Source organism: Cornus florida, unplaced genomic scaffold, assembly GCF_030987335.1.
Source record: "Cornus florida cultivar Cherokee Brave unplaced genomic scaffold, ASM3098733v1 CherokeeBrave_3.0.0_Hap2_Chr01, whole genome shotgun sequence".
NCBI lineage: Eukaryota > Viridiplantae > Streptophyta > Magnoliopsida > Cornales > Cornaceae > Cornus > Cornus florida.
In genome coordinates this window covers 118,256,908-118,280,073 of record NW_026775571.1, presented here as the reverse complement: position 1 = coordinate 118,280,073, position 23,166 = coordinate 118,256,908, and the positions used below count along the sequence as shown (strand labels likewise).

Sequence of the window (23,166 nt, the reverse complement as noted above, 5' to 3'; positions counted from 1 at the left end):
GTAGTATAGTCGGAGTGATGAAACCTTTAGGATTCATGATTGAATAACAATCTTTGATAGTGTATTATGAAATTTGTAGAATCGATCGAATCGTGTAGAATCGTACGATTCTACCATCGATTCTACCGATTCTATCCCCGATTCTACCAATTAAACGATTTTGTTACGATTTGAATCGATTTTGGATTTTAAATCGTAGAATTGTGCGATTCTACGACTCAGAATCGCGATTTTGATAACCATGCTGGAATCTCATGATCACATGAATACAGTGATCACGATTTATAATTAGTTACTTAAATGGATAGCTCATTTTCTCACAACCTAGCTATATATATATATATATATATAATGACTTGTAGATTATTTTTCTCTTTTTATTTTTCTTTTTCCTTATTTCCCCAGCCAAAAAGTATAGATATCATTCAAACGCCACTTGTAAGAGCGGTAGGATTGTATTCATTAACGCATTTAATAGCTCTGTATATAAAGAGCTTTTCTCGTACAACGGTTTAGTCTTTGGATCTACATTACAGATTAGAAGAGTGCTAAACACAGTCGCACATCTAATTGATTAAAAAATAAGTTATAATTAATGTGTCTTTCCTAATTTTTTTAGAATTTTAAAACTTCAATTTTAAAACCAAATTACCCTTTTAAATTATTTCTTCTTTCTTTATACTTAATAACCTTCTTTCTTTGTTACATATATTTAACTTTAATTTTTTTCTTTATTTTTAACAGTTTGTCTTCTTTTTTTACTTTCTTTCCTGATGGGATATATATGACTATACTTCATTATTTACTTTCTTTTTTTTTTTTTTTTGTTCACAGGAGGTGGAATATATATATATTCCACTTATATATATTCCACTTTGATGGATTTTTTTTTTGGATTTTATGTAATTTAATTGAAATAACGGTATGATATTGAGTTTTAATTGAAGTAATGTTATAAAATTTGAGTTTGAGTTAATATATGAAATAAGAGAAGTATGGTTTCCAATCTATTCACAATATGGTTAACTACTATATATATATAGAAAATGAAAGAATTGAAAAGAAAAAAAAAAAAAAGTAATCAATTCACATAAATTTTTTTTTTTCTCTCTTTTTTTAAAAAAGAGGGGAAAATAGTGAGTAACCATTCACACGGTAAACATATATATATATATATATATAGAGAGAGAGAGAGTTAAAAACAATTGAAAAAAGAGAAAGAAAGAAAAGAATAAGGTAGGTAAGTAAAGAAGAATGAAGGTTATATATACGTGTATACGTACAAGTAGGATAAAAAAGAAAGAAGATATATAAAAGGATAATTTGGTCTTAAAAGTTGAAGTTTTATAATTTCAAAAAAATAAATTTTTTTTTATTAATTACAACTTTTATAATTGAGTTTTTCAACCAATCATATGTGCTACTGTGAATACACAGTCGCTTGTTTAGCACTCCTTGATTACAGATTATTTTCTTCTGGATAAAGATTTGGAGAGAGCCGACACTCCCTAGCGATTGGATTTTTCATCTTCCAAATAAGTATGGCAACTCGTTTCTTTTATGGATAAGCCCCGCCCCCCCCCCCCCCCCCCCCCCCGCCCTTTCTGTTTATTCTCCATTCCTTCTCATGGGAGTGGGGAAGTGTCTACCTTTACCACTCACTGCTTAATAAACTTAACATGTTGTAATAAGTTTGTTCGGTGGGTGATTTCACGCCGTATTAAGTTGTTTTGCTAGATCCATGGGAGTGGGGAAGTGCCTATCTTTGCCACCCACCACTTAATAAATTCGGCGTGTTGTAATAAGTTTGTTCGGTGGGTGGTTTCACGCTGTATTAAATAGTTTTGCTAGATCGATCTGCTCTTATTTTGCTGATTTTCTGGCTGGACGGGGTGGATATGTCGGGTTTTATTGTTCTTGCCTTTTTGTGCGAGGTTGGGTAGTTTTTCCCCAGTCGTGGCACCTTGTGGATGCAACCTTAGAGTTGTTGCCTTAATGATGGCTTGACCTTTGGATCACTTCTGTTGCTACTCTTCTCCCCTTGGTAGTTTTCGTTGTTTGGTGTTGGCTTGTTTCTCAACAAATCTGGAGCCTATTCTTCAGTTTTTTCCATTTGTTGCTTCATGATTTGTTTGCCTATGTTTGGCCAAGGTTAAAAAATTAAAATAAATAAATTAGTGGTGGTAATTTAAGCTCAAACATATTAAACTGTCTAAACTCGCTCACTAAAATTAAATTAATATGGTACCCAAATTTAAGTGAGTAGATAAGAATGGATAAAAAGTGGGTATACCTATACAATTTAATGGTCAATGATTGATTAAGAGTGGATACCCATCTTAACCAACTTAAACAAAACCATTGTTTCTTTCTCCTTCATTTCTCTGTCTTTCATCTCCTCCATTTTCTGCCTCTCTCCTTGTCTTTTGTCTTTTTCATTTTTTTTTGCACTTTTTTTTTCTCCCTCCCTTCATTTATATTTTTATTTTTTATTTTTCCCCTGCCTTCTTTTTTTTTTTTTTTTTTTTGCACTTTTGTCTTTTTTTTTTTTTTTTTTTTTTTTTTTTTTTTTTTTTTTTGCATTCTCTCTCTTCATAATTAATTAAAACTCGAACTCAAAACTCCCTTTTTTTTTTTTTTTAAATATATGTAATTAATATTGTTGAGTAAGTTGTACAGTGACTTTTCTCAAAATAAAATTTAAAAAAAATTGTAACTTTTGAAATAAAAAAATTAATTAATATTATTGATTAAGTTGTATAGTGACTTTTTTCCAATATAAAAAGGGGAAAAAAAATTGTAATGCTTGAAATCAAAAAATTAATGTAAGAACAAATTATTAATTTTTTTTTTAGCCATGAATGGTAGGAAAGTAAAAAAAAAAAAAAAAAAAATTGCAAAAGTAAAAAAGAAAAAAGAAAAAACGGGTTGGAATCTAAGTCACATAAAGCTGGAGCGGGCGCGAGAGTTTAAGAAAGATTGTATAACTTAGGTTGGAATGGGTTAATTAGGGGCTAGGGCTCGTTCACCTGATTGATTGGCTGATAACCACCATTAACGGTTAAACATTATGTTAATAATGGTTATTAGTTATTGCTTTTAGATTGGGTTGGAAACTCAGGTTGGGCCTGGTCCCATTGTTTGCAAAAACTGGGCCAGTTTCCCTATAAAGGGCTGTTTGGCCAATTGGGCCAGTTTTTCCTAATATGGGCTGTTTGGCCAATTGACCCACTCTGTAATTGTTACTTATATTAATGTCAGTTCCTTAAAATTCTATAATAATAATAATAATAACACTCAAATTATTACAATATATGGTACAAAAATAGCTTAATTCAACAATAGTTTGTGTAGCACGCATAGATGTGCCAATCCCTATCTCTTTCTATTACAATTCCCAAATAGTATTCTCAAATGATATACTAATTCTCAACAAATGGCTTGAAAAAGATATTTTGGGCCACAAGTATTATCGTAGGGATATTATATGCCAATAAAAGATAAGTTTTAACTCATTCCGCACATATTAGTTTGGAAAATAAGAAACTATCAATCCTGGTGTATATGTAGAAAGCCCAAACGAAGAGAAGAGGTAGTACCAGATTAAGTATCAATATACATCTCTTTATATTTGAGGCCAAAACATTGTTCTGGCACATGCCAATTCATTATACAACTCTTGCATCAAGTTACTAATTGTAGTAATCAAGCTACATCATTATGCCTCAAAGTTGTGCATTCGTGTTTTTCCCAATAAGTAATACGTCTGGCTAGCTTGTAGGTTACAAGTATACAAAATATACGAACTCCAATCCATACAATTGCTAGTAAGTTTATCTGTCATCAAGCACAGTAACCGTAACTTCATTTATAGAAGATGACCCTGTTCCAGTGGACATTGATTCTGGTCTGTTCTGACTTCTTGGAACAGTAAATACTGGTTGCTTTGGTGGAGGAAGATCTGTTTCATTACTTAACATAAAAACAACAGATGCCATAGTAGGTCTGTCTATGGCGTTGTCTTGCACACACAAGAGTCCAACTTGAATGCATTGAAGGATCTCACGTGTGGGACATGAATCACCCAATGAAGAGTCTATTATGTCTAAGGCACTGTCCTCGGTCCAAAGTTTCCACACCTGAAAAAAGTTCTAACTCATTCTCGTAAGAGAAATCTAATACGATAAAAGATAAATTTAACACATGGTAGATCAACAAAACATAAATATTTGACTTACATAAGTTATGACATTTGAGTAGGGATCATTATGAAAAAAACCCACAGTTCTTCTTGCCACTGATTACTTCAAATACTATGACTCCAAATCTAAAAATGTCAAATTTCATTGAAAAGATCGAGGCCGTGCAAAGCATACTCGGGACTGCATACCACAGCACGAAAAAGTACAGTGGCAAAGCTAATTTGTACTCCAACTTTTGCAAGGACCATTATAACATAGTTGATAAACTTTTTTCTACAGCAACGTGTGTGTGCGCGCGCGATTTTTCCCAATGAAAAAGGATATCCAGTAACAAAGGATATGCTTGCAGAAACCTTTTATATGGCTCGACACTTACTATGTTCCCATCACCCCTGTTGGTATTTGCTTCACTTTGATTTCTTCCAAAAATTCTAGTAGTGCCAAAATCTGAAATTTTTGGATTCAATTCGTTGTCGAGAAGAATATTGCTGGCTTTTAATTCTCTATGAATAATTCGTAACCTGGAGTCTTGATGAAGATAAAGGATCCTTCGAGCAATCCCAACAATAATTTCATATCGTTTTTTCCAATCCAACAATGGCTTCCTAGTTTCTTCTGATTTAAATTTGCATTTTATCATACATATATATATATACTAGAATAAACATATTGTCAACGGGAATACATGTAAATATAACAAATGCATATATATATGTAACGAAGGATATAATTAGGGTCTTCTTCATTTTTGCATCAATGAAGGTAAGACTGTAAAATATACAATTAAAAAAAAAAAGTATAATAAAAAATAGAGTTTTATTTTCATCTTTGCATCGATGAAAGTAAGAACAGTAAACACAAAAGATATAATTAAAATTAAGTTTTTATTTTCATCTACATACGTACACTAATGGTGTCCATAACTCAAAAAATTTCAAAGCATTGATCCAGAATTTGTCTACGAAAGTAGATGATAATTTGTTACAAAGCTATCATAATCCCAATAAATTCTAAAAAGGATATCAAACAAAAAAAAATAAGAAAAATGAAACAAAGTCATATAAATCTTTACTGAAAATTTCAATTTTTTTTTTAGCAATGGTGAGAGATGATTCAAGTAAGATGTTTGGACTTTGGAGTAACTCATTTAAAAAATATTTTCCTCCAAACAAAGGTGTCGTTGCCAACAAAGCGTGACACATGACTGGACAATAGCATTTGCTGTTAATGTTATTGCTAGAAGAAGATGATGTTCTAGAATTTAATTTCCGAGAAAAAAGAAGAAGGTATATTATAGAATTTCTCACATTAATAATTGGCAATACTTGTTCTCTTGACTCAACCTCTTCTTCTTCATCCTAATGGTGAAGTTTGTATTACTTCTATCTTGCAATCCTTTTTAATAATATAATATGGGTTTCGTGATAATTTGTGATGTTCTCTCCAGTACATTCTAGCAACTCTCTAATTATTATATAGAACAAAAATAGCTCAATTTTTTCCCCTAGCTAGCCCCTCTTTTTATTGGCAATTCAACAATAGCTTGTGTAGCAATACACTATTTCTATTATTATCCCCAAACAGTATCCTCAAATGGTAATCTAATTCTCAACAATCACTAGAAAAGAAAAAATAAATAAGTAAATTGGACCGCAAGTATTATTACAGGGACATTAAATGCTAATAAAAGATAAATTTTAACTCATCACACACTGGAAACATCTGAAACAGTTTAGGTCTGGAATGAAAAAATAAACTCACACCCCACCCACTCACATATCCCAACCGGAACTTGAATTCTCGAGCTTTAATTTTAAAATGCGAAAATATACTACTAGACTACAGCCGTAGGACATGGAGCATATTTCAGTTGATATGCTGGCATTTGCTGAAGATTTTGATCAGCTTCCTACTAAACTCTGGTTGCTTTCGGTAAGCATACGAGGCTTGTATCCTTCTGAATTTGATTAATAAATATTTTTGGCACATGTTAGTTTGGGAAATAAGAAACTATCAATCCTGTTGTAAATGTAGAAATCCCAAATGAATTGAAGAGGTACTAGATTAAGTATCAATATACATCCCTTTATATTTGAGGCCAGAACATTGTTCTGGCATGTCGCTAATTGTAACAATCTAGCTACATGCAGCATGCCACAAAGTTGTGCATTCGCGTTTCTCCCAATACAACTATAAGTAGTCTGGCTGCTTGTGGGTTACAAGTATACAATAAATACGAACTCCTTACAATTACTACTAAGTTTATCGGCCATCAAGCGCAGTAATTGTAACTGAATTTATAGAAGATGACTTTGTTCCGGTAGACCTGTTCTGACTTCTTGGAACAGTAAATGCTGGTTGCTTTGGTGATGTAAGATCTGTTTCGTTACTTAACATGAAAAGAACACTCGACATAGTTGGTCTGTCCACGGCGCTGTCTTGGACACACAAGAGCCCAACTTGAATGCATCGGAGAATCTCACGCGTGGGACATGAATCACCCAATGAAGAGTCTATTATCTCTAAGGCCCTATCCTCGCTCCAAAGCTTCCACACCTGAAACAGTTCTAACTCATTATTGTAAGAGAAATCTAGTACAATAGAAGGTAAATTTTAACACAAGGAAGATGAACAGAATATAAATATTTTACTTACATAACTTATCAAATTTGAGTAGGGATCATCATGAAAAAAACCACAGTTCTTCTTGCCAATGATAACCTCTAATACTATGACTCCAAAGCTAAAGACGTCAGATTTCACTGAAAAAAGGCCATCTAGAGCGTACTCAGGTGACATATAGCCGCTGCATACCACAACATGAAAAGAGTATAGTTGCAAAACTAATTTGTGCTCCAACTTATGCAAGGACTATTGAAACATAGTTGATAAACTTCTTTCTACAACAATGTGTCTTTTTTTTTTTTTTTTTTAATGTGTGTGCCTTGACACTTACTATGTTCCCATCACTCTGTTGGTATTTGCTTCGCTTTGATTTGCTCCAAATATTCTTGCTGTACCAAAGTCGGAGATTTTTGGATTCAACTCATCGTCTAAAAGAATATTGCTGGCTTTCAAATCTCTATGAATTATTCTTAACCTGGAGTCTTGATGAAGATAAAGGATCCCTCGAGCAATCCCAACAATGATTTCATGTCGTTTTTTCCAATCCAACAATGACTTCCTAGTTTCATCTGATTTAAATTTGCATTTCATTAGACATAGATTTATTAAAATAAACACATTGTCAACTGAAATAAAAGTAACAAATGGATTTATGTATAACGAAGGGGTCATACCAAAAATAAAATAGTCCAAGCTTTTATTTGGCATATATTCATAGATGAGCATTGTTTCCTCATTCTCAATGCAACAACCTAGAACCCTCACAAGATTTCTGTGCTGAAGTTTTGCAATCAACACCACCTCATTTTTGAATTCAATGACTCCTTGTCCTGAGTTCTTTGATAACCTTTTGACTGCTATCTCTTGTCCATTCGATAGCTCACCCTGTAGGTTGAAATTAACTCAAACAAATACTGATACAACAGGTATATGATATGAATTAAGAAACATCTGTCTCATTGCAACAATTCTCTAAAAGCTATTGTTACTTGAGAAGTACAAAGATAATCTTACGTAATTTAAGCTATGTGGAAACCTCTGTTCCAAAACAAACATTTCTAAATTCCAAGTAATGGAAGGTATTTAAATTTACTGGGGATATGAATAATATTTTGAAACCAAATTCCCAAGAAATTCTTAGACTTGAAGACGGACTTGCATGTTATTTTACCTGATATTTGCGGATCAAACAACCACATAAATCTTAAATACTTGGTGAAAGAATGACTACCTTATAAACTGGCCCAAAACCTCCTTCTCCAAGCTTTCTATTGACACAGAAATTGTCCGTTGCTGCTGCTATAGTATCTAGATCATAGAATGTCAATTCTAGGATCCCGCTCGGTTCATGGTTATTTGATTTTGGAGTATTCTGGTTGTTTGAATTAGTTGTGTCGTCCAAAAGTAACATTCCCCGATATTTTTGCTTCTGCTTGAGACCTGAATACAATTATAAATTTACACAAATAATTGAATGAGTACTAATATAACATTCGTAGAACAAAATGTACTGATTTCTATGTTATTTAAGTTAATTCATTGAGGGTTGCATCAATGATGGGTTGGTAAAATTGACACGAAGGAATTAGTCTAGTTCATTTTATATCAGCTTATCACTCTTTTCCACTAATTTTCTACTTGCACTTCTGTTTTCTTCTTTTTAAAACAAAAACAGAAGTGCAACCAAGCTACTTTCCGTAGTATATAATCCATTTACCTTTCTTCTTGGCATGCTTTCTCCACAAGTAATAAGAGCAAGAAATGAAGAGAAGCAGTCCCAAGGCAACCGGCAGAAATATGAGCACAAGTGTCCTCTTCATTCCATGAAAACCTTCTGAGTTCTTCCTCATATTTGCCGCTGTTTAACAAGCAGAAAAATCTCATTTTCATAGTAAGTTATAGATTCAGCAGTAGAAATTAAAAAGTCAGAATCAGCATAACAAAGATCGCAATACGCTAGCATTAGCAAGTAAAGGCACCTCTATTCCTATTTCTTTTCTTCTAATACCACAATTACCCTTTCAATTATAAAAATATATATTTGTCTCTCTCTCTCCCCCCAATTTATCGTTTTGGGTCACTTACCTCTCAATTATTTCTCTGCTTTGTATTAACTATGTGCTATCTTTTAGTTTTAGTCAGGGTTTAATATTGATCTTTGTATGTAACAATGAAAGATTTGCACATTAAGCATGTAAGAACTATCAAAACTTCATGAGTCATTTAACACCATCGATGCTAATGGTGATTGTAATTTTTTCTTTTATTTTTCTTTTCATATTGTGTTTTGAGTTTAAATTTTTTTTTTTTTTTTTTTTTTTTTTTTTTTTTTTTTTTCCTTCATGTGATTTTCAAGAATTAATTTGGAATGTATTTAAATCTTGACATTTTTCTTGTTGATGAGAAAAACACTAACTGTTTTGACAATAAAATTTCAAAATAGTCAAAACCTACGTCTATAGAATTCACCTTCTAAATATATGTTTAATATTAATTGAAGACAAAATAAATAAATAAATAAATAATAATAATAATAATAATAATCATTCACTATAACATTGTTATTCAAGAAAAATATTTTATAGAAGGAAGAATTTTCAGCAAAAACGATACTGCATGTATACAGGAATAACTAATATAGAAAGAAGACGATGGAAGGGTAATTTTATCTAAAATTAATTAGTTCATTTTAATATGCCGAGTAAGTCTAACGAGAATAATTAGTGCATTTAATATGCCAGGTAAGTCTAACAAGAACAAATGGTTTATTGTCAGGGTAGGTGCAAAAAACACCCATTTATTTTTAAAAATGTACAAATAACACCCTTATTGTTCAAATTTCACCCCTCTAGTTTCAAAAAGTTACAAATAAGGACTTTTTGTCGGAAGGGTAGGTAAAAATACTAAAATATTCCCCAATATTCTTTATTCAATAATAATAATAAAAATTGGAGAAGTTAAAATTACCCAAATAGACATTGACCTAAACTATATCGTTTTGGGTAATGAAACAAAGCACAATTGCAAACTACGTCGTTTAGTCATTCTCATTATACCATCATCCATCAACCATGCTTCATCAACACTACTGCTCACCCTCTTTCTCACTGCCGACGTCGTTGTCTCATCGGCTGAGCTCATCGATCCAGCCAACATCAAACATATAACCCGTGAATGAGGGTGTGTACATGTATACACACAACCATATAACAAAGCAAAAAAGACCAAGTTGGAAAATCACAGAAAAACCAACTGGGTCGAAAGATGAAATGAGAATTAGATGTACCAGCACGAAATTGTTCTCGTAACCACGCTACTTTGGATTCAAATCGTCGTCGTGAATGGTGATTGTAGCAGAATAGTTGAAGATGAGTACAATCACTGCACAATGTCCATTGAAGTCAACAAAGCTTTGTTTGTGCATCTCCATTGAATCCGGGAAGCATTTGTCAACGCCGAGTTTCGTTGCGCAACCGATGGTGGTATTGTTGGGTTTCAATTAAGTTTTGTAGACAATTCAAATTGGCGACGGTGGTAGTGTTGGGTTCGATTAAGGCTCTGCAAGTTGTCTGCGATGATGGTGATGGTTTGGTTTGGGGTTCCTCTTGGGTTCGTCGTGGATCCGATTAGGTGGTGATGATGGTGGTAGAAATAGTGATATATATATATATATATATATATATATATATATATTGGGAAAGAAATCCTTGCCCATACTAATACTCGCACTGATTCCCTGTCTCGCATCACGCTTTTTTTGCCCTGTGAATCAATCTGGTTCTGGGGCTTGATCTAAGTGATATTGCCTACAATTCAAGTCTTAGTGCAATCTTGGAAACAAACTAGACAAAAAATGAGATTTTGATATTTGTATATATATATATATATAGAGAGAGAGAGAGAGATCAAACTGCTCCGGCGATGGCTTCCTTCATCAAAACGGTGAAAGCCCATAATCTCCTAAATCGGACAAACCGCCGAAGATTCAGCAACCAAACCGGCAAGGATTTTCAGTAACTCAACCGGCGATACGTCAATGACTCCTTCTATGTCCATTAAGCACATGAGCTTCACTTGTGTTCCTGCATATCAGACCTCACTTGTGTTCCTACATATCAGTGTGTGTATATATACATATATATATATATATATATATAGCCTGTTCATCCTCATATTGATTATGAATTTTATACTTTAGATAATTCAATTGATTCAAACTCAAATGCATTTTCTATTGTTCCTCAATAGAATTCATTTTAGAGAGAGAAAACAATTGATTTTAGAGAGAAGGCATTGGAGGAGAATGCCTGAAAAAGGAGAAAAATGGTAGTGCAAAAGTGTGTAAAAAACCCCCCTGTATTTTCAAAGGGGTATTTTGGGTAGTGCAAAAGGATATTTTTGGTATTAAAGGCCAACTTTTGCTCACATGCACGGCACATGACAATAGCAACAGGAGTGTTATTTGCACATTTTTAAAAATAAAGGGGTATTTTTTGCACTTACCCCTTGTCTTTATTGTCCTTAACTATATCATTTTCAGAACAATTGAAAATTAGGAGCTGATATTAGCACTCCAAATATACTCCAGCGCTCCAAACATATACTGAATTGACAAAAGAGTCATTCACATGACAAAAAAACTATTCTACTTCATCTTCTTTCTCATATTCTGTCTTCGTCAACGCCTTTTTCTCTCTTTTTCACCGGACACTACCTTTTCTTAAATTAATGATTGTTGGTCAATAATACCATATCTTACATATGTGCATTCAACACCTTTCTCCCACCAATAACAAAGAAACCTGTCACTGCTTGAACTATTCCACCTCTTTCTCTGCCATGGCTGCGAGAAATTAGGCTTGCACGTAAAACACGTCACTACCATGCATCCATTGACGCTACCACCACTCTCCGTTGCCACTGCAACCAAATCATGCCCTGCTACCACGTCTCCGTAATTTTAAATTCATATTAGAGAGGTCGCTAGGGTTTCGCCGGCGTGTTTGGAGGTTTTAGGGGGGCAGGCATGGCCGCAGCGGCGAAGAGGGTGGTTGGAGGAGGGTAGGTGGCAACTTCCATGGTGGTTGTTTGGAAATCTAGGGTTTCACTGTTTCACTGACTCGTTTTGTAGGGTTTCAACATCTTTCACGCTTTTTGTCTACTATCCGAGGTTTTTTATGGGGTTGTATGAGTAGTTATATCAGAAACTTTGTAGGCAGAGGAAATCAACGGGATTGATGACTTTTGATGAGAGACCCCTATTGTAACGACCCACTCCACCACATGGTATGATATTATCCGCTTTGGGCCTGAGCCCGCACGGTTTTGCTCTTGGGCTTCACCCCAAAAGGCCAATTGAAGATGACACACTTACATATAAGCACTTCATATTTCCTCTACCCAAGCAATGTGGGACTTGTGCACTCGTAACTCGCCAGTGTGGTAACCTGACAGTGTCTCTCGCACCCGCCCACGGCACACTTGCTCACAAGGTCATCACAATCCACCCCCCTTGGAGGCCCGACGTCCCCGTCGGCACACTTCCGGCTGGGTCAGGCTCTGATACCATTTGTAACGACTCAATCCACCACATGGTATGATATTATTCGCTTTGGGCCTGAGTCCGCACAGTTTTGCTCTTGGGTTTTACCCCAAAAGGCCTCATACCAATTGGAGATGACACACTTACATATAAGTATTTCACCTTTCCTTTACCCAGGCGATGTAGGACTGTGCATCCTTAACTCGCCAGTGTGGTAGCCTGACAATGTCTCTCGCACCCGCCCACAGGGTCATCACAATCCACCCCCTTAGGAGGCCCGACGTCCCCTTTGGCACATTTCCGACTGGGTCAAGCTCTGATACCATTTGTAACGACCCACTCTACCACGTGGTATGATATTGTCCGCTTTGGGCCTGAGCCAGCACGGTTTTGCTCTTGAGCTTCACCCCAAAAAGCCTCATACTAATTGGAAATGATACACTTATATATAAGCACTTCACCTTCCATTTACCCAGGCGATGTGGGACTTGTGCACCCGTAACTCGTCAGTGTCAAGGTCATCACAATCCACCCCCCTTCGAGGCCCGACGTCCCTGTCGGCATTGTCCGCTTTGGGCCTAAGCCCACACAGTTTTGCTCTTAAGCTTCACCCAAAAGGCCTCATACCAATTGGAAATGACACACTTACATATAAGCACTTCACCTTCCCTTTACCCAGGCGATGTGGGACTTATGCACCCGTAGCTCGCCAGTGTGGTAGCCTGACAGTGTCTTTCGCACCCGCTCACGGCACATCCGCCCACAAGGTCATCACAATCCACCCCCCTTGGAGGCCCGACGTCCCCGTCGGCACACTTCCGGCTGGTTCAGGCTCTGATACCATTTGTAAGAACCACTTCACCACATGGTATGATATTGTTCGCGTTGGGCCTGAGCCCGCACGGTTTTGCTCTTGGGTTTTACCCCAAAAGGTCTCATACCAATTGGAGATGACACACTTACATATAAGCATTTCACCTTTCCTCTACTCAGGCGATGTGAGACTGTGCACCCGTAACTTGCCAGTATGGTAGCCTGACAGTGTCTCTCGCACCCGCCCACGGCACACCCGCCCACAGAGTCATCACACCTATAATATCTATATAGTGGGTATAACCTTTAATGTTTGTTAGCCATCTCTCTACATAAAAATAGGTGCGAATTAGAACATTTTGTCTGTTGACCGGTACCGGAGCTGAGAATATGCTTAAATACCCCTCTCTCTATAATTTTAAAACATAATTAAAATAACATGAAATGTGAAAATACAAAAAAGGCCAAGTTATGTTCGTCTCTTTCTGGATTTCAATGGAGTGCCTTCAGTTGGGTATATTCTGAAGCATGCCAAAAATGCAATATGAAGCTCACCGGATATGTTATCTTTGTGAAGCTTGCCAGAATTGGATCCACCTAAATTGGAGCTTACTGGAAATGAAGTGGGTATATTAATGAAGCTCGCCGAACTGGCCAAGGTTTGCTCATCGGAGTGGAGTTGGGTCTATCACTGATGAGCATGCAGAACTGGTGAAGCTCACTGGTTTGTTCACAGTCGAAGTTTGCTCCGTTCTGTTGGTTTGGTTAGCCTGATACTCACCGAACCATGTCTGAAGCATTGTGCACTCACTTGCTTTCATGGACATTGAAACTCTCTATTCGCTGGTTAGTTGGTAGTTGAAGCGTCTACAGTTGGGCCCGAGCAGGATAGATCCATAACACTCACTGTTTAGGTCTCTTGAAGTTTGTCGTACCGGAACTGAGACACATAGGACTAAAGCGCCGCCGGACTGTTACGAGGTGGATTCGCTGGAGTGATGCGCTGTTGTCTATGCTAATTGGAGATCGAACTAAAGTACTGGGTAAGTCCACACGCCGACCAATTATAACCAATTTGGATGATCAAATTAACTTAAAAGAAGCCATTTACGGAACAAGCTTGGCCAGAAAAACCCAGTCGCTTACACCACAAATGGCGAACAGAGGTACGATGGTGACCCTCTGTTTCTTCCCACATACTTCAATTCGAAAGCTGGAGATGACGGTTTTGTCATTGTTTTTGTGCACGACGAGAAGACTATGCAATTAGAAGCTTTGATTCAACTTCGTCTAGAGTTCCATATGGTTTTCATGGCACATTCATAACTGAGAAAGATTTAGCAAAGCAGGCCTAATTCAATCGTCTTATTCGGCGATTGTTTTCCGATTATTGCAAAAGATTTTCTTGAGGGATTGTTTCAGTACGTCCCTAGAAGTCTCCTATATGTTTACAGTAAAAACCCATTTGTTGGGTATGTGATTTCTTTTCTCTTTTTTTTTTTCTTTGAGAGGTTTTGAAGGACCAAGCTTGTAGCTTTTGGGTGTATGTTAGAATTGGAGCTCAACTGGTTCTTGTTGGGTCTTTGATGCCCCAATGACAATATGTTAATGAAACTTGCTGGATTGGACAGTGAAGCTTGTCGGAGTTAATGAAGCTTCCGGTTGCTGTTATTGGGTCAATGAAGTATGAAATGGTTTGTTAGGAGACTAGGGCCATGTATATATAATAGAGAGAGAATATGGTGAGGGGGTAGTTCCGGAATACAAAAAGGGCAATTTTGGATTTTAAAATTTTAAGATAGTCATGTGAATGGCACATAATTTAACTGAAGTGTTTAGTTGCAACATTATAATATTTGAAATTATATACACAAAATAAAGTGTAAATTACATAAAATTAAAATTTTAGTAGTGTTTTATAGACTTTACCCTTTCATTATATTTAAAATGAAAATGGTATGCCAGAGTATTTTATTGGAGGGCCAATAACGTATCCATAAAGTGAATTGGGCTGCATGTTGCCAACCTAAAGAATTTAGAGGTCTTGGGTTCAGGGATCTTGAATTTGCCAACAGAGCAGCTAATCTTAAACACATTTGGACTCTCATTTCTAACAGAAGAGACAACCATCTTGAAATTGCCAACAAAGCAACTAATCTTAAACACATTTGGACTCTCATTTCTAACAGAAGAGATAACCTTTGGGCCAATTGGGTGAGAACTCAGCTCATTAGAGACAGGTGTTTCTGGTCAATTAACCCTCCTCAAGCGTGCTCAAGCAATTGGAAAAAAATCCTAAAGCTTAGAGGTGTGGCTAGAACTATGATCTTGACAAAGGAGGGGAATGGATCTAAAACCTTCTTTGGGGAGGATAACTAGTTGCAAGGGGGCCCTCTCTCTATCAGAATTACAAGAGATAGTATAATCAACTCACCAATCCTACCTGATCAGAGACTTGATTCTCTTTTCGATGATGGCCGATGGCATTTCCCTCAGTTTGTGGTTGATCTCATTCTAGAGATTATCAGAACTCCTCCTCTGTCTGTAGCTGATGATACATTCGTTTGGCTGCCATCACCTTCAGGATCATTCTCGCTTAGTCACACAATTAAATGGTTGTCAACACACACTTTCCCAAAGCCTTGGCACCATCTGATCTGGAATTCTTTTTCGATCCTAAGGTGTAAGTTCTCTTTGTGGCTCGCTGTACAAGGCAGACTTCCCACCCTTGATCGAAGTGGAGATCATTCACTGGGTCCAGAGTCTGTAAGCTCTGTAATATGACAGATGAAACACACAATCACCTGTTCTTTGCTTGCTCTTACACTAGGCCCATCTGGATTTCCTTGCAACACAAGTGCAGGCTTCATATTGCTCCATCGTCGTGGATAGATCTTGTTTATCGGATATCGAATCGTTGGCCAAGAGGGAATCTTAGATCCTCTGTGAACAGACTTGTCCTTTCCACGGCCGTCAACAGAATTTGGCAAGAACGCAACAACAGAATCTTCACAAGCCAAAGATGCTCACAGATCGCAATCTTTAGGCAAATCACAAACATAGTGCGCCAAAAGCTGTTATCTATAAAGGTTAAAGACTCCCCCGATGCTAAAAGGCTGATGCTAGACTGGGATTTGCCGACTTTCATTTGACCACCACCTGAGCCGCCGGATCTCGAGTCTTAGGGTTCTTGCCCTAAATGTTTACACTGGAACGTGATCGCTTCTAGTGTTGTGTTTTGCCCTAGACATGAATAGTCTAGTTCATCTGTATTAGACTAAAAATGTCTTCGTCTTTTGGGTTTGGCCCTGTGTATACTAATTTGTTTTTTGTGATTTGGCAAGCCCATCATTCGTGGACTTGCCCCAAAGTGGAGGCTTGCCTCCATTTGTATTTCCTTTTAGGGATAATTTCACTGACACCCCCAGTAATTTGATCAAATATCAGTCTAAAACATCTTTCGAAAATAACTATCACTCAGATTACAAACGTTTGCTCCGTTTTTCACTCACACCCCAAAAGTTAGTTGACTGGTGTGTCCGACCACTTTTTACATGTAAAAAGACATTCTTACCCTTTGACTTTGGTTTGACCCATTTAATTATTTCTTTAATGATTGAAATGACATATTTACCCTCATTCAGATGATATATTTACCCATTTATATCCTCACATATTATTTCAATTCGCCCACGTGTTTACGTCCTATTGGTTGTTGACCTTATTTTTTTTATTTCACCTTATTATTTGGGGCCAAACAGTGACACGTCTCACCCAGGGAAGGCCAGAACTCCAACGACGACTAGAGAGAACGACGATGATCAGCAGCCCTACTTCCGGCGAACAATCTGGAAATTTGAATTTTAGATAAAAGCAAAAGTAAAGCAAAGCAAAGCTTCCCTCAAATGGAGCTATGTTCCTTCTGATTGAATTCCGATTTATGCTAGGTTTCGGGAAGCTCAAGCAAGTCGAGAAGTCACAGCTTTCAAGAACTTCAAATACCCCTAATCACCATCCAAAAAGTCACAAATCTCTTCTCTTCCATTCACACACACACTCACACACATCTAAACACACATACAAACGCGCGCGCACATACATATCCAATCGTTTTTGTATGTAGCCGGTTCTTTCAGTGATTCTTTGGTTGATCAATCTTGATGTCATCGACCATGACGATGTGCTCAATGAGGACTCGTAGCTCATTAGAGATTATGCTGGACGTAATCCAGCAGAGAGATGAGCATGGGGTCGAAGGATATGCCTCCTGTATTGCCGGCTTGTTTGGCGTCGAGGGCCCGGTTACCTCCGGCAAGAAGGTCGTTGCCGATTAATCTCCAAAAGGGTGGTTTATCCTTTGATTTCAAAGAAAGCGAAGGTAAAAATAAGGAAGATGTGAAATCAGGGTTTGAATTGGGTGTATTTGAGAGCATAGGAACTGATAGAAAAGCCCTTGTCGAGTCACCTTCAAACCAATGTCATCAGAAACTGAAGCATCCACTGAGGAATAACGACTACGACTGATGAAGATTCCGGCGACGATGAAGGAGAGACCGACCCAAGCAACCAAATTCGGCAACCCAACCTACCTGTGATTGCAACTCACAACCATAGTCGGCACAAGATGGTGAACACAACCCACCGTCCCACACTGACAATCCACACATGACGGCCACACAAACCGTCGGCGAGAAGACTGTTACCTGTGACGTATGACAGCGACCCACAGTCGACGGCACAGCAACCTCTGGTTCGGCGTCTTCCTTCCCCCGAAACCACCACCGTCCGGCGACCCTCCCGCATTCTCTGGTTCAGCCATCGCTGTAGTGCCCAACCGATCTCCCTTCGCCGTCATCGTCTCCGTGCCTAACCGAACGTCTCGGCCGCCGTCTTTTATGCGATTGTTACACACACACACACACACACACACATATATATATATAGGGATATAATGGTCATTTAAGTAGATGTGTATTTGGTATTAAATGTGATTAAAAAATTAGGGGCAAACATGTCTTTTCTCACGTTTTTAATGGAGACCGTAACGAAAAAGCGAAATTGGACCTAAGTGATAGTTATTTTCGAAATATGTTTTAGACTGATATTTGATCAAATTACTGTAGGTGTTAATGAAATTATCCCTTCTTTTTAATATATAAAATTACCCTTTTATATATATATATATATATATATATATATATATATATATATATATATATCAAATTTTTGTGTGGTAGTCAGGTTAGGTTAGGTGAAGTGGTGGACATAATTGGGTGGTTGGCAAAAAATCTGAACGGGGTGGTTTCAAAATGTCATAAATGCAGTATTAAGACCGGCAATGGATACACTGTTTTTCTACTTTTTGACCAACCGACTTTTTGACTAAATTAATTGATGAATAGTGTAACAAGTTAACAACAATGATTGCTCTGCTCTATTACTGATTAAAAGAAAGAAAAATTATTAATTAGTAGTAATATATTTAAATTTTTAAAAATAGATCGGAGTTGTGTGATCAGTGAAGATCATCTCATACCAAAATAGAATAATTTTTCAAAAAAAATCTTTCCGTTAATATGCACATTTATAAAACAACTAAAAAAAACATACCAAGGTCCAGAGCGTCGACGCGAAGGTAAAAATCTTGTCCATCTTCGGTGCGATTGTACTGTTTAATATCATTTAACTCACCAAGCCATGCATAGCAACCACGACCCCCAACATTGACATCGGCACTAGCGTACCCCGTGCAGTTACACTTGTTCAAGCACTCCCTTTCGCATTCTTCTAAGCTCACATTCTTATACAATTGGCCTACCCTAGCGTCCGGAATCTTCAAACCTGCTAGTTTTATAAATCCTTCACCAACACCCTTTCCACATGTGTACGATTGCTTCTTCTCCGCACATTTTATGAACCAATCTCGAGGGGGCTGTGGTTCGAACCCAGGCAAACAGGTGCATTGCATCGTGTTGTAATTGTTGCATATGGCTGAAGCCCCACACCGGGAGTATTCGTCGCAACGATCTTGCGAACCCACAAAAAAATCCCATTCTTTGGTATCGGTTCGCCATATTGCCCGATAGACTGATCCCACCGGTAATAGCACAAGTCTTTGAAATGTTGAAGTATTTGGTCCTGAGATTGAATAGTATACCTAACAATTCCATCATAATGGTAATGGTCTTTGGTGAGTTATTTTTGTAATATTTTTGCCCACATAAGTGGAATTAGCCTAAAGGACTAAAAAAAGAAAAACCAAAAATAGATTGGAAATTGCTACATACCTCGTCTTGACTGTCTATGAAACTCCAATTGAAGAGACCAGCTACTTTGGAGTATTCTTCGTTAGTACTGAGTCCTGCAACTATGGGAATCCCACTCATTGTCATACCGTTCCATGGGCCGGCCCGCCAGATCGGAGCCGAGTTCTTGTACAGGAAGAACTGAGGCGACCCGCGTATATCAACCGCCAGTGTGAACTCCCCTGGTGCCGGGTCATCCTCTGACTTCCAGGAAGTCAGGACCCGGTTCAGACCGCTCCTCCGGTCCAACCCCACTTTCATTCCCGGTAAAATCGAATCAGTCGGGTAATCAAAGCTTTGCCATACAACAACATTGTGGGTATGGTCTGACCCGTTTGTTGTGATCAGAACCAAATTACCTGAAGGTAAGAGCACCGCGGTCGAGTTGATCATAACTGATGACACATTGGTAGACCACAGCGGTAGCCCTCTTTCGTTGTCGGTGTCGAATATGGCGATGTTGCCATCATCCGCGATCTTGAAAACTCCGGTTTTGTTTTTGATTGGGGTGTCTCGATTGGCGACCCAGACAACAGTAGGTTCGGAAACTTTGTTAAACCAAATACCAAGGTACCGGTTCGCTGACTTTCCGGGACTAAAGAAGCCCAGTTTGAAGTCGGCGTTGGAGGACAAAAGAGCTTGGTTGTTAGCGTCGGAGATGAACCGGTTGCGTGTTACGGTGTCGGAAGTAGTGTTGCTGCCACGGAAGAGAAGTAATAGTGTGAGCAGAGCTCCAACGAAACTTGTCTGGAATCTCATGACCGCATGAATACAGTGATCACGATTTATAATTAGTTTGTTAAATGGATAGCTCATTTTCAGACAGCCTATATCTATATATAATGACTTGTAGATCATTTTTCTCTTTTTATTTTTCTTTATCTTTATTTCCCGGGCCAAAAGTATAGATATCATTCAAACACCAATTGTAAGAGCAGTAGGATTGTATTCATTAACGCATTCAATAGCCTCTGTATATAATTAAGGGATTTTTACACATAAGTCACTTTATGGCCCCATATTCACTGTATGATGAAGTCAAAGTCCGAAAGTTTTAGAAAAATAAAATTGACCCAATTACTAATTTAAACAAAATTTGAAAATTGTATCATTTTGAGCTAATGAAAAATTTAACAAGATTTAAAAATTGCATCATTTTGAAATAATGAAAATTCCTTTATACGTTAACCCTTTCTCTCATCTTGCTTATTCCCACAATTGGGACCAAAAATGAATGTGCAAATTAAAAGCTTCTGTAATGAATTTTGCAGTTTAAATTTAAAAAAGGAAAGAAATTTTGCAATTTAGATTTCAGGAAAAAAAGTGAAAAAATAGAGAAATTTTGCAATTTAAATTTTAGAGTGAACCAGAGTTGAAAAAGAGTGAAAAAATAGAGAAATTTTACAATTTAAATTTAAAAAAAAAAAGTGAAATTTTGTAATTTAGATTTCAGAAAAAGAGAGCGAAGTAGAGTTTCTAAACGCCAAAATCGTGGGAAAGAACACGATTTTTTTCAGAAAAGAGGAGGGCGCTCACGTGGACATAGAATTTTACTATTTATTTTGAATCAAATTACCTTATTGCCCCATCTTTTTATTCACTTATACAAGTTTGGTTCAAGTAAAATTGGTTTGGGCTACACAATTCCAGTAGCCAAACAGCCCTTGTCTCCCTCACAACCACACAGATACCTTTTCGGAGCTACAGTCTTGATCTCTGTTCCGACCGAACGTCCCAAGATCCGAAGAATCAAGTCGTTTCGCGATGACGTCGTGACAGAAATTGTAATACCCCTAATTTTAAAAGGATAGTCTCGGTATTTATTTATTTGTTTTAATTGTATTTTTAATTATTTAATTGATTATTTAACTAACTGCTTATGTGTTTAATTGAATTAGGTATTACTTGATTATTTAATTATGTGTCTATGTATTATTTGTATTTGTCTATGTGTTAATTGTTTAATTAGATTATGTGCTTAAATGGTGTTTTGATTAATTGTAAATTAAATGTTTTCTTTTCTTTTATTATTTTATTTTATTTTTTCTTTTATGGTTATGGTTAGTAGTAATGGGTCAACCAATTGGGTCCCATGGACTACTTGGATAGGAGGTTGGATGTGTTTGGATTATTACCCATGGATAGTTGTATATGTATATATATATATATATATATATATATATATATATAAAGGAAAGTAATTTATTAATTACTTTTATGGTAACTTGGGTAGTAATATTTAATCTGATGTATATGTTTTATATTTAAATAATAAAAATATACATAGATTTGATACGTGTTATATTTTAAGTTACTTTATAATATTATGGTAACTTAAGTATTATTGGATAATCCATTAATAAATAATGGAATGTGTATAATTTATTTATTTAATAAACATATACATAAATTATATACATAACATATTTTACTTACCTTTTAAATATATATAAAAGGGAAAGTAATTTATTAATTACTTTTATGTTAACTTGGGTAGTAATATTTAATCTGATGTATATGTTTTACATTTAAATAATAAAAATATACGTAGATTTGATACGTGTTATGTTTTAAATTAATTTATAATATTAGGGTAACTTAAGTATTTTTGGATAATCCATTAATAAATAATGGGATGGGTATAATTTATTTATTTAATAAAGATATACATAAATTATATACGTAACATATTTTACTTACCTTTTTAATATTTTAATATATTTTTTTTAAGTTGACTTTGATTGGGAAAATGGTTAGGATTATTTTATTTAACCTATAAATATATAGCTATAGGTTGTAAAAGGGGGTTAGAAATATTCACGTGATATATTCTAGAGGGAGAGAGTTAGAGAGGGAAAGAGGAAAAAAAAACCCTGTAGAGAGAAGATTAAGGAAGAAGAAGTTTAACTTTCGATCCGAAAGTTTAAGGCAAATTCTTCTTCTATCTCTTTCCCTTTGGTTCGTGTTTCTATACATGCCTAGGAAATTTCAAGATTTATTAAACACATAAAATTAAATAATTATGCATATTTAATAGGATTAGAACATAGGTTTTATGAATTTGGTTCATATCTGTTCTTGTTATGAATTGATAAATGCATGAATTTTATTTGATTTTCGGTGTGAATTTTTATATGTTTAAATTATGTATTTTTCATATCTGTGGAATGATGGAACGTAGAAACATGCCTAGGATTCCTGAACATTAAATAGGAACTAGGTTTGGGTTTAAATAAATTTAAATAGACTCAATCATAATGATGCTTGCTATTTGAATGTTTTAAACAAACGAATGGATTTAATCTTTTAATATGTTTTAGCAATTGAGATTAAATGTGTAGGATGAAATGAATATGGAGAATGCTTATTTGACGGTATAACAAAATATCATCATATGTATAACATTCAGTTTATGTAGGATATATGATATAGGAAGCTTAAATAAATAATAAGTCATTCCTATTTTGTGATAACTTGATATCATATTACCATAGTTATTTTTGGATTGTTTGATGTATTTCCTTAATCGTTACATCAATTGTTGGATTGTGTGGTTTAATGCACCGGTATGGGACGGTGACATTCTAGGGACGGATTAACTTATCAGTTAAGTCCTACCTATTTTATATAAGGGAATGGATTAACTAAAATGTTAAGTCCTACATATATTCAAGTCAGG

The 23,166-nt window shown here is 36.1% G+C and overlaps 1 protein-coding gene across 3 annotated transcripts; it reads right to left on the bottom strand.

The window, feature by feature from the left end:
• Positions 1-6,205: 6,205 nt before the first annotated feature.
• LOC132266693 (G-type lectin S-receptor-like serine/threonine-protein kinase RKS1) lies at positions 6,206-20,359 on the bottom strand. 3 transcript variants are annotated; one of them, XM_059767664.1, is made up of 8 exons: positions 19,470-20,353; positions 18,793-19,339; positions 8,545-8,685; positions 8,059-8,267; positions 7,502-7,712; positions 7,159-7,396; positions 6,858-7,008; positions 6,206-6,758 (listed from the first exon to the last, which is right to left on the bottom strand). In XM_059767664.1, the coding sequence occupies exons 1-8, from the start codon at positions 20,343-20,345 to the stop codon at positions 6,465-6,467; spliced, it is 2,667 nt and encodes an 888-aa protein (XP_059623647.1). In that variant the 5' UTR covers positions 20,346-20,353; the 3' UTR covers positions 6,206-6,464. The 3 variants fall into 3 exon arrangements, with proteins under 3 accessions (XP_059623647.1, XP_059623655.1, XP_059623658.1); XM_059767672.1 differs by having other exon boundaries at positions 6,586-6,769; positions 19,470-20,358; XM_059767675.1 differs by lacking the exon at positions 6,206-6,758 and having other exon boundaries at positions 6,862-7,008; positions 7,159-7,216; positions 7,303-7,396; positions 19,470-20,359.
• Between the last annotated feature and the right edge of the window lie 2,807 nt (positions 20,360-23,166).

Bases quoted from the DNA above. Each gene is read 5' to 3' on its own strand.
- LOC132266693 (XM_059767664.1), bottom strand. From the start codon at position 20,345: ATGATCTACAAGTCATTATATATAGATATAGGCTGTCTGAAAATGAGC. The intron at 7,713-8,058 runs GTAGTCATTCTT...TTCAACCTACAG, and splicing joins GTTTTGGGCCAGTTTATAAG to GGTGAGCTATCGAATGGACA. The intron at 7,397-7,501 runs GTATGACCCCTT...AATTTAAATCAG, and splicing joins CTTGGACTATTTTATTTTTG to ATGAAACTAGGAAGTCATTG.